The sequence below is a fragment of the Nanorana parkeri genome, unplaced genomic scaffold (genome assembly GCF_000935625.1).
Source record: "Nanorana parkeri isolate BGI_ZX_2015 unplaced genomic scaffold, ASM93562v1 scaffold1613, whole genome shotgun sequence".
Classification (NCBI taxonomy): Eukaryota; Metazoa; Chordata; class Amphibia; order Anura; family Dicroglossidae; genus Nanorana; species Nanorana parkeri.
In genome coordinates, this window is record NW_017307881.1 from 112,572 (window position 1) to 125,223 (window position 12,652).

General features: G+C 43.3%; 1 protein-coding gene across 2 annotated transcripts in view; it reads right to left on the reverse strand.

Annotated features, from left to right (window-relative positions):
• The window catches only part of LENG8 (leukocyte receptor cluster member 8), a 119,230-nt gene extending 107,926 nt beyond the window's left edge, over positions 1 to 11,304 (reverse strand). Inside the window, exons 1-2 of one of the 2 annotated variants that reach the window (XM_018570860.1) lie at positions 11,258 to 11,304; positions 7,826 to 7,898 (exon numbers count right to left, since the gene is read on the reverse strand). In XM_018570860.1, coding sequence (XP_018426362.1) covers positions 7,826 to 7,863 — 38 coding nt within the window. In that variant the 5' untranslated portion in view covers positions 7,864 to 7,898; positions 11,258 to 11,304. Of the gene's footprint in view, positions 1 to 7,825; positions 7,899 to 11,244 lie in introns of both variants that reach the window. The other variant, XM_018570859.1, reaches the window with a different exon arrangement.
• Positions 11,305 to 12,652: the final 1,348 nt, after the last annotated feature.

The following is a 12,652-nucleotide window of genomic DNA, read 5'->3' on the forward strand; positions in this document are numbered from 1 at the left end:
GCCGAGCGTCGCGTCACTGCTACTCCGGTGGGCGGCGCTCCAAGCGGGGTCATCTGGCAGTCTCTGGCCACCTAAATTAGCACCCCACCTGGAGCTCCGCCCACCGGAGCAGCAGTGACGTGACGCTCGGCGAGGTAAGTAAGAAAAAAACATAGCGCAAGCTTCGGCGCCAGGCATCGGGGCATTTTGACAAGTACTTGTCAAAATGCCCTGTATCGGGCCCCATTCCGATGCTAGCATCGGTATTGGGACATCCCTAATTTGAATGCATTAAGAATTAACTCCTGAGCTTGGTGTCACTTTAAAGCTCCACTATAATGCTATGATAGGCAATGTCCAGGAGCCTCTACAATACAGGGAGAATCGAACCTACCCAGTACTGACAAGTGAGGCCATCTATACAAGGGATGAACCATTATAAGATTTTCCATCACCTCTAAAGGTGCCCATACACCTTACGATTATCGTACGATAATCGTATGCGATCGACTTTTCGTACGACAATCGTAACGTGTGAATAGAGTGCCCGACCGATAGTACTGTACAATCGTGCGACTTTTGACGGTCAAGCATGTTTGAAAACTTTGGTTGATAGTACGATGTTCGTATGGTTGGTGGCGTTTCCGTCCGTCAAAAGTCGTACGATTAACACTGTGCATACGAAAATAATTGCGGTCAATTACCGCAAGTCGTCCAGGTGTTTTTTTCTAACTACCGCTGATTCAACCTTGCGATAATCGGGGCAGGATGGGGCCGTCGTACGAAAATCGTACGACGGTTCGATCATCGGACGAAAAGTTTCGTCCGATAATCGTAAGGTGTATGGGCACCTTAAGGCTCATGACAACATAAACATTTACGATTTCCCTTCACTTTCTGTCCAGGTGACAATGGTTACCAGGACAAATAGAAATGAATCCAGCAGGGACACAAACAAAAATCTGTTAATTGAATGAAACCACTGCGCTATGGTTGTGATATCTCTGATAATTAAGCAGCTGTGCCCAAGTTAGTGATGCGTGCAGCACTCAAAGTGTAGTAAGAATGAGCAGCACTGCGCCAAAGAAATTCATATATTGTTCATCATTTATGTGAAACAAATTATCTGGTGTAAACAACTAAAAATGAAAAAAATAAACATAAAGCAATATAGAAATATTAATAGATCGTTGCAGTCCTTCAAAAATAGGATAATGATGACTGAGTCTGAATAAGAATTTCACGAATTGCAAGAATTTCACGTTCTCCTGGGAACCACAGTCCCTAAAATACCTGGCCAACTATGTACCCCTATTTAGATACCTTAAAACTTTACTGACTACCTGGGAACACCATAAACTGCAATAAATAGATAAATTGCAATATCACCCTTTGCGCTGCGATCCTTACAAAGGAGTATACAGACATTTACCTGGCACCCTCTGCGCCCTAGAGTCCCTAAGTCTACACTATATAGACATAAAAGAGAAGGAGGTATTGGTTTCCCCAATATCCTGTATTACTACCAGGCATCCCAACTTCTACCGCTTATCACCATCCATCGAGTAAATAATATCCCCCTGTGGACCATGCTGGAAATCCCAGAATGCTCCCCAATTCCCCTTCAAGCCCTCCCATGGCTACCGCCCAACAACAAACCTTCATCCCTCAGTCCACTCATGAAACAAGCCTTGAAAGTGTGGGATTCCCTGAAATATTCTGCGGACTTAATGTCACCCCCACCTGCCCCTTCTCCCTATTCTTTCACAGCTTATATTTCCACCTGCACATGCTAACCCAGATTTATTTAAATGGTGGAGGGACAATGGATATAATCGACTTCATTAATTTTTTCGCAATAATGCTAGTCTCACCTGGTCTTACCTTAATGAACAAAATTCCCGACATAGAAATGTTCAGATATCTACAAATACAGCATTGGGTGGCTTCCCTACAACGGCGAAGAACCCTGAAAAAAAACCACTTACCTGTTTTGAACATGTATGTCTCTACTCATCAGATGGGCCCAAATTGGTGTCAATCTTATATACCAAGCTTAATTCCTTGACGCATCCTAATCAGCAATCCTATTCTGCAAAAATGGGACGTGGACCTCAATTTAAACTGGACTGATGAAGACTGGGAAGGGGTGTGGAGAAACATTTCTAGATGCTCCCTTAGTGTAACTAACGTGGAGGTTGCATATAAAGTACTATTCCGCTGGCATCTAGTGCCTACTCGTCTGGCTAAAATATTTCCAACCTCGTCCGCCATGTGTTTCCGTGGGTGCACTCTTCCTGGAGACATGTTCCACATTTGGTGGACATGTCCATTTGACCCCCGCTTCTGGACTAGGATTCACCGTTTATTTTCTTGTCTGTTTAATACCCGTATCCCTAAAGACCCCACGGTTACAAGCCTTAACTACATTCCACGGCTCTCTGACACAAATATTCCTTGCAGCCAAATTGACCTTAGCAAGCAATTGGAAACAACAACTTATGCCATACCATGAATTCACTCTGAGATTGGACAATATTATGATAAATGAAAGACTGTCCTGTATACTAGCAGATACACATACCAAATTTTTAAATATCTGGGAGCCTTGGATTTTGCACCAACAACCTGAATTGGATATGGAAACCCTTAGACACCTATAAGAGGCTTCTTGATTAATGAGTGGTGAGGTGGGTGCACCCCCGGAGGCTAACTGCGAACCTTGTGAACTAACTTTAAATACCAATACGACCCACACCAATGGACTCTCTATACGACATCCCCCTCACCTTTCCCTTTTCTATCCCCTCCTCTGCTTTATTCTCTCTACTTTTTGTTTGGTGCTTGTGACCAAGTTACGCCTTAATGCTTAAATCACATCTGAACGATATTTGTCACCAAATCCTATGTAAAATGTCCTATTTTATGACAAAACTAATAAACATTTTGTTACAAAAAAACAGGATAATGATATGTCCGTTCCCTTTTCCACCACCATGCTTTCCCTTCTTTCATAGAACAAGCTATGTTTTTCAACAATTTAGCCGTGTCTAATCACCATTTAGATTGTGGGCCCTCCTTACCATCTTGTCTTGAATTGTGATTGTAATGTCTTCCGTATATTGTAAGGCGCTGCAAAAACGGTTGGCGCTATATAAATCCTGTATAATAATAATATATTTGCACTCACCAGATAGTATCGGCCACCTATTACAGGTTAAACCAAAAGCACTTGTTACTCAAAACTCCTTCCGCCACTATGCTCGTCTGTCCTTTTTAGGGATCGTTGGCTAAGGTTCCCCTCCTTGGCTTTCCCCCTTTTTCTCTTCGATCTTGAACACCGTTGCTCAAGAAAATAGATGCTTCCCATTTTGTAGTACATTAAAATAAGTTTAAATGGCTAAAAAAGATGAAATCTTGCTCTTTGAGTAATGCTCAAAATACATCAGGATGGCGTTTCTCAGAGTTGAACCGCGATGCCTGTATGCTCCTCCCACCTACCAATTTCCCCCAAACTTCCCACAATACAAGACTCTATGCCAATATATTATGAAAATTTCAGTTTGGGTAAAACATAGTTACATAGTATTTGAGGTTGAAGACATAAGTCCAACCTAACATATCAAAAGTTATTCACATTAAACTTTTTTTTACAATCCTAAAACATTTAGCTTAATGTAAAAAGAGCTTAACCCCTTCTTGACGTGAGACGTACAGTGTACATCCCGCCACAAAGGGACCAAATGACTTTTCACGTACACTGTACGTGACTAGTTATTTGCTGCACTAGAAGGCTGGTAACCGCTGAAAATCAGCGGTTACCATTCATTAATGTATCCCTCAGTTTAGAGGCATCCATTAATAAAAGGGTTAACCTTTTTCAGACACCCGATATTAGATACCTTAATATCGGGTGTCTGAGAGTCAAAGCAGAGCAGGCACAAATAGTGAGATTAATTCACAATGACTGCTTGATATAATTAAAAAAAAAAAAAACATTAAGTTTAAAAAAATAGTGAAAAGCGTAAAAAAAATAAAAAAATAAAAGGGACAAATAAATGAATGTATTTATTGCATTTTTTTTTAGCTGTGCTGGTTTTGTAAAAAAATACTACAAATCAAAACTGGGAAAAAAAGTGTTTTTTTTAAAGTTTTTTCCTCTTTTTAATATTTTATTTGTCCTAAGTGAGGCGTTAGACACACATATGTGATATAAATATGTTGCCCTATCTGTCCTCTAAAAAACAATATATAATATGTGTGGGTGCACTTTGTAAGAAAGTATATTACTGACATGGAAGAATCACACAGCAAAAATGTCAAAAGTGTGTCAGTCATTTACGAACAGAAAATGCATCTAAACCTCAATCAATCAATTGCCCTGGAACTTTGCACAGCCTAAGTTTTCAACTTCTCAAACCTATCCTAAGGGCCTGTTCACACGACGTCTGTTTTCTGTGCTGACCTGATCCGTACGCTCCTGCAATAAAAATGCATCCCTATGTGTTTTATGGGCTACAGTTCTCACGTGGGCAGTCCGTTCAGGTTACATGTCACATTTTGTGACATGTCACATTTTGTCCGGTCAGGAAACGGACCGGAAACGCAAAACGCGTCAAAAACGCACTGCACTGCAGCTAACATACTGACAGCACCACTCCAGGGGGCTGTCAGTATGGAACGTATCAAAAACGCGGCCAAAACGCACTCTATCAGTAGCACCGTGTCTGCAGATCTGCACCTGATCCGGACCTGATATCATTTGAACAGGCCCTAAAAGTTTCATGGTTTTTGGTTTCCCACAAAGCTTACATTAAGCTTGTTTTTTGGGAAGCTTAACTACAAAAAAGAACTTGTTAACCAATTTCCTACAAACTTCACACAATGCAAGACTATCTATGCCCACATATTCCTAAAATTTAAGGTTGTTGGGTAAAACAAACCAAAAAAGTTATTCACATGTTTACAGTCCTAAAACATTTAGCTTCATGTAAAAACAGCTTAATGTACCTAATTTTCCGTTTCCCAAACCAATCCTGGAAATTTCATGGATTTTGGTTTTCCACAAAACAACCCCGTTCAGCTAGTCACTTCAGCCGAGTACGGCTGATTTGCTCAGCATGTTCGGCTCAGCTGAAGTGAAGAACCTGTTGGATCCAACCTTTGAAATGGCTGAGCCAAATGCCCGGCAGTTCACTTGCTGCCGTTCGCCCCTATTCTCAAAATGACCCGAGGACAGTGGCCTGTAACTGCATGACAACAAATGGGCGGAGCCAGCTGTGAAGTCACCAACAGCTCAGTCTATTTGTTTTCATTTGGCCAGGACCTAAGAAGACCCATTTAATAGCTGACGGCACAATGTCAACAAATAGGCTGTGCCAATAAGGGCATCACTTTTGTCGTGTTTTTGTTCAATTAAAGGATTTTTTTCTACAAGCCTGGTGCGTTTATTTACATTTAACCCTTTAGTGAATGAGTAGGGGTGATAGTACCCCTTACTCATTAGAAGGGGGGTGGCAGCATCTGGGTTCCCAGGCACCTGGGAAAGTACCCTCCGAATGCCGAGGGCATGGATGGGAATTTAGGGGGGAACCCCGCTACCCCCCTCTTGTTTTACTTTTTACCTAGGGGTCCCTCCTAACATTCCTACGAGACCTAAAGGGTCTGGTATGGGGGGAGGGACCCCACGACATCTTTTTTTTTCTTTTAAATGTCCTTTTTTATCCAGTTTGCTACCTCTGAGGAAGCAAACAGAATAACCAAACCAAATGCCGCTCTGCGGCATTCGGCTATTCACTCAATGCTGTTTGGCCCCTATGAGAATAGGAGCAAACGGCAGCAAGTGAACTGCCGGGCTTTTGGCTGAGCTTTTTCAGTCGAACGGGTTCTTCACAGGGAGCCGAAGCCAGCCGTAGTCGGGCTCTGCTGTCCCCTTTGCGGCCCAAGACCGTCTCGGACGTCAGGAGGATCAGCATCTTCCTCCTTGCTGTTCTCCCTCCGAGGTCTGAATGCGGAAGTGATGTGTATTATATTCCACATTCAGCTGTCATTTCTCTGGCTGCTATAGCCAGAGAAGCTGCTGAAGCAGATCTCTTTGGGGGTCCCCAGGTGTAAAAAAAATTTAAGCCCACCCATATATAACCATAAATACGCGTCGTGCGCCAACGTGCAAAAAAGAGAATTACGTTACATATCGAAGCGAATGTCGGAGTAAGAGCAATCATTTTAAGCGCAGTCATCAATGATAAGACTAAACTAATGAGTGGTAAAGGCTTCGCCTATGACCAATTTTGGGTATTGTAGTTTTTTTTAGGTTTTGCGGGCGCGTGCAATTTTAAGGCTTGACATGTTTGGAGTCTATTTATCAGACTTGACACAGTCTTCTATTTTACCAAAAAACTGGGTAATAATAAAATGTTTCATAATTTAATATAGGGGAAAGTTTTTTTCCCCAAAAAATTTACGGTCATTTTTCATTATAGTAAAAAATGAAAACGGCAGTGGTGATTAAATACCACCAAAAGAAAGCTCTAATCTATCCCCCCCCAAAAAAGGTATAAAATGAATTTCAGTACAGCGTTGCATGACGGAATAAATGTAAAAGTACCGTACCGCTGAATAATTAAAAATGGCCTGGAAAGTAAGGGAGTTTAATTGAATTTCAAAAAAAGTGAATAAAATAACTCTAAATCAAAAAATCCAACCCCACCATCTGCATGAATAAACGCACGCATAGGGCATTGTTTGTGTGCGCGGAGTGCTGCCCCCATTCTATCGTGTGTGTCATATTGAGGTAGCAGGGCAGCAGTACCAACAGGCTCAATGTGCATTAAAGGGTAAGTTCACTTTCCCAAGTAATTTGGGAAGATGGAATTACCCGCTCAAATCTGGCCCCCTCTTTCCTCCTCCCTAAAATACTGACCTTTAAGCAAACCGTCCTTCCCGTTAGGCGGTACTGGTGTACTATCAGTTCCCTATACTTTCATCCAGAGCAGCCCCGCACCTCAATGTGCTGACCAATGAGAAGTGCTTCTTTTTCATGGTTAAACACAGTTTTGGTTAAAAATATTTTTTGTATCAGGGCAAGTAGATTGTCATGAGGGACAAGTAGATTGTGCTCCTGCTTTAACCCCTTCATGACTGAGCTAGTTTTTAGTTTCTGTTCCTAAAATGACTGACACACTTTTTACATTTTTGCTGTGTGATTCTTCCACAGCAGCAAGTTTTGATTATACCGTATCATTAATGAAAGAAAGAAGCTTTTAAAAAAGCTTAACTAGTTCATTAATGAATGTCTCAATAGTGAGGCATTAATTAATGACTGGAACTGCTGAGAATCAGCAGTTACCAGCATTACAGAGGCTAATATAACTCGGCACGTACAGTGTACGTGACCAGTCATATAGCCACTTTGTGACGGGACGTACACTGTACGTCTCCCGTCACGAAGGGGTTAATCCTTGGACAAGTAGTTTGTTTGTTGTTTTTAATTTCCACACCCCTGAGTACATACCAACTACTGTTACACTTGTTATTAGCAAGGCCAGAAATAAATTACAGAGTGCACAGGATATTTGAGCATATGAGTTGTATATCTTCCTGCGACACAGCAAAGGCCATAAAGATCTGTGCACATATATCGCAAATAGCAAGAAACAATGGGGGCTATTAAACTAGGCTGCAGGATTCTGCTCAGTAAGATTTTTACATTCTTGTGTGCATTACAATGACATGGCTATTACAATTGAGCCGACTCTGGGTAACCAAGATATTATAACTCCACTTGCACAAAAGGAATAAAGGATGCATAAGGCGGCGAAAATCCATTAACAACAGCAATACATACCATTCAGGATTCAGCTGTTCTCCAAGATTAGTAGCCATTACTAGATTTAAGATCAGACCTCCTTAATGAGTCCTATTAAAACAGAAAGCACATGAATTAATGAGCTACCTACTACTACTGAATGCAAGCTATAAAAAGTGGCCATACACCTTACAATCCTCCCATCACACTTGTTACTTTCCTCTTTTGGCCCTGTCACCACAGAGGAGGTTACAAAGCTTCTCTCCAACACCCACCTCACCACTTGCCCCCCTGGACACTGTTCGCTCACCACTACTTCAGTCACCCTCTTGCTCTATCCTACACTCTCTTACTCACATTTTCAAGCTTTCCATCCCCTCTAAAGCATGCCCTTGTCACCCCAATACCCAAAAAACCCTCAATGGACCCTACCGACCTCAACAATCTCCTTACTCCCATTCACCTCCAAACTCCTAGAACACCATATCTACAGCCGCCTGAGTCGCCGCCTCGCTGATGACAACCTTCTCGACCCCTTACAGTCTGGCTTTCGCCCCCAACACTCCACTGAAACCGCCCTCCTAAAACTCACTAACAGCTAAAAACCACGGCCACTATTCCGTACTCTTGCTATTAGATCTTTCTGCTGCTTTTGACACTGTTGACCACCTGCTCCTCCTCAAAAAACTCCATTCACTTGGCCTACAAGACTCTGCTCTCTCGTGGTTCTCCTACACAAGCGCTACTTTAGAGTCACCTTCAACTCTAACTCCTCCCCTCCTCTTTCTGTAGGGGTCACTCAAGGCTCTGTCCTTGGACCCCTTCTCTTCCCCATCTACACCTCCTCCCTTGGTCAGTTAATAACCACACATGGCTTCCAATCCATCTCTATGCCTATGACACTCAAATATATCTTTCTACTCCACAACTCTGCCCCCGGCTAGATCTCAAACCTTGCCTCAAAGTATCACCCTAACCGTCCACTCATCCCAAGACCTCCTGCTTTCCAGTCCCCTTGTCAACTCCTCCCATGCTCGCCTCCAGGACTTCTGTAGAGTCTCTCCCATCCTCTGGAACTCTTTACCCCAACCAATCCGTCTGTCTCCCACCTTGACTGCCCTAAGGCATTCCCTAAAGACTCATCTCTTCAGGGAAGCCTATCCCACCTCATCCTAACCGCTGAACCATCACATTCTCAAACAATTCATCCCCACACAGCTACCTCCTCATGTATTACTTCCCCCTCCCTTTTAGATTGTAAGCCCTCACAGGCAGGGACCTCCTTACCATCTTGTCTTGTGATTGTAAGGTCTTCCTTATATTGTAAAGCGCTGTGCAAACTGTTGGTGCTATATAAATCCTGTATAACAATAACAACAACTAGGGATGCACCGATAACGGTTTTTTGGTATCGAGTACCGATACTTATATTTCGGTACTTGTCGATACCGAGTACAGATACCGGCACTTCCAGTAGCATAGAGCCATCTTCCCGGGCAATCAGGAAGGCTTCTTCATTGCCCGGGAAGCCAACTCCATTCTGTTTGGCTGGGATCTGACAATATGGTGACACGACCCGGCACCTAATTCCCCTCACATAGATGCGTATCGCATTCATTAACGTGCCAGTCCCTCGGCCAGCGCTCTCCAAGATCTCCCCACGTCTCCCGTGTACAGCGCCCACGTGATCAGCGCTCAGCCTGCTACTGTGCATGCGCAGACTGCCCAGTGCTCTCATTCAGAAATCCTGTGCATGCACAGTAGCAGGCTGAACGCTGATCATGTGAGCGTTGTGCAGTGTGCACACAGGAGACGGCAGATCTGGCCGACGAACTGAATGCTAAGGATCTATGTGAGGGGAATTAGGCACCTGCAGGGTTTGGGTCGTGTCGCTATATTATCAGATTTGTTTGCCAGACTCTACACTGATTGGCTGGGAAGCCGGCTTCCCGGCCAATCAGCATCAAGCCAGCCAAACATCATGGAGCCAGCTTTCCGGGTCCATCTTTCCTCACCGCACTGCCAGTCAGAGGAAATCTTCCTCTGACCGGAAGTTCTAGTATCGGGAAAGGTATCGGAGCATTTGGGCGAGTACTCACCGAAATACTTGGTATCGGCACCGATACTAGTATTGGTATAGGTGCATCCCTAATAACAACCACTGTACAACTTTTTTTGTCCAGACATCTCATGCTTGTTCAATTTTCGTTCAGCTAGCCAATCATGCACAGACCAATGTAGTTCACAATTAAGATTCGTCAGCACCACTAAGTGGCCGATTTTCATCGATCGAAAGAACACATTTTCGTTTGAGCATGTGCAGTTTTCATCTTGAGACTTTTGTTGTACAACAACGCCACTAACCTGTCGATTTTTATCCAACTAGATGAACATTTTATAGCCTGCTTGAAAGACAAAAATCTGCCAGTGTACAGTAATTGAGGTTGTGCACTTCCCATCAACTGGCAGATTTTCAGACAAAAATACGATCGCAAAAATCTGTAGATAATTGTAAGTTGTATGGGCACCTTTAGGCTACATTCACATCTACGATGTAGGAGCAGGAATCTCAAATCTGCTTTTTACAAGCGGCAGCTGTCACCCATTCAAGTTATTGATTTGGGTGACAGCAACCGCATTTGAAAGCAACAGAACGCTGGCACACCGCAAGTAAACATATGTGATACGATTGCATGCGCTTAGGAATCGATCACTATCCCGGGACGCACCGATTGTGTGTCCAGGGTTAGTGATTGATTCCTAACTGCATGAATAAAAACAAACAGTTTTCAACCTCCACTGTGATTTACTGCCAGAAGCAACTCCCTACTTTACTGCAAGTAAACATTTAAAGAAGAACTCCAGGCAAAAGTGTTCTTAACCCCTGCAGTGGGGCTACCCCCATACTGCAAGGGCTAAGTGCTCATTTTTGCTAGGCTATACTACCTAAACCGCCAAGCCAGCTCCCTGCTTCTCTGTTCACTGAAGCATGTCTCCTCCTACGCTGCGGCTTTGGAATGTACCTCGGCATCCTCACATCTATACACTATGTATAGAACATGATGGTTTACGGGACCTTAGACTGCTGCAGAGAAGGGGGAGAGAAGCTCCAAGGACGGATGTAAGAGCAAGTCGGCTCAGAGGATCGGTTGAAAATAACCTTTTTTTTAACCTAGACTAAAATGAGTACTTAACACTTGCTGTGATGGGGCAAGGGTTTATAAAAAAAAGTCTGTCCGGAGTTCATACAGGGGAGCGGTTTAACCTTTCAATGAATATGTATCATCCGTGCAATCTGAAGATTTACGACGCACAGGAAATGCCACGCACACCTAACCACATTTCACTATACTCGATTAAACACAGTGACGGGTAACATCTGGCTGGCTGCTCTCGGTTACCGCGGAGTTCGGCCAAAGGAGCTCTATTACCGAGCACACACCAGAGTGCTGTATTACCTAAAGGCTCAGTCAGAGCAAACAGGAAATGGAGGCCTCCTCCGGACTGTCTGGCGGCACACAGTGTTCGCGGTGAGCTTTCCCCCTTTGCTCAGCCGTAGTGCCGAACTCACTTCCCGTGTATGTTTCAGCCAGAGAGCTGTGTACGATCACGTTTACTTGTGTCCGGGTCCCCTAACTCCCATCGACGGTACAACTTCACAAATACAAAATGTCGGCAGTCATCCACCCAATCACTACGTAGGTTTATTTCCCCCCCCCCGTCATTACGTCCTTGGTGTGATGTCATCACGTTCGGGCAGTTAGCCGAACGCCTATAAATGGAGAATTCCTATAGGTGCCTCTGAGCTGAATCTTGAAAAAGAGCAGGCGGCTCTTCCAGTAAATAAAGGAGAAGCTAGAAGAAAAGGATATCAAGTCAACCCTCCCCGTGTATAGTAATATAATTTGCAATTGAAATGACTTGGGATTTTTCATGTTTTCTATGGAATGACTGGTGAATGACACAATGGAATATGCTACTGTGCGGGTAGAGTGCGTCTTCTAATGATTTATTTGATTACGTCAAATAATTCTTACTGCAAGTCCCATCTTTCTTCCCAATGTACTCTAAGGGCATTCCATTGTGTCATTCACTAGTCATTCTATGGAAAACATGAAAAATCTCAAGTAATTTCAATTGTAAATTATAGTACTATACACGGGGAAGACCTGCGATAAAGGTTAACTTGATATATTTTTCATGCCTACAAATTATCTGATACTTTGCTTTCCATTACTCTCTATGGGCATTCTGTTGGGCTTCATTATAGAGCTATAGAGAATACAACAGTTCCCACACTATCCCACCAATATATTTAAAAAAAAACAATCACCGTGGGGGAAGCAGGCACTCTTGATCGTTTGCGGGCAGCGGCGAGTCAGGGAGCTCAGAGCATTGAGGAGAGGAGCAGAGGCATGTCCTCAGTGTGTGAGGGGCATGTGCGGCGCGCAGCTCAGGTCGTGTGTGGAGCCACGAACAGGCTAACTAATCAATGATGGAAAACGTTGACAACGTTTTCCATCGTCGATTTTAATTGACTACATCGATTAGTTGTTACTTTTATTTTTGTTACCCAATGGTATGCACTTGGAATGCGTTATGTAATGTATTCTTAAAACAATCCCACTTCTCGTCAGTGGTTAGAAATAAGTTGTCCCATTTGGTGTCGAATACTAGCTGGCGCAGCTTATCAAAGTTTGCCTTTCTGTAGTTTAGTGTTCTTGTCCGACCAACACACTTCTCTTTTGTGTTATTGGAAATTATTAAATCTAGTATTGCATTTTTCCTAGTTGGAACCTCAACCATTTGATCCAGGAAATTGTCCTGCAACAGGTTCAGAAAATGGCCCGCCTTTAGCGAATGAGA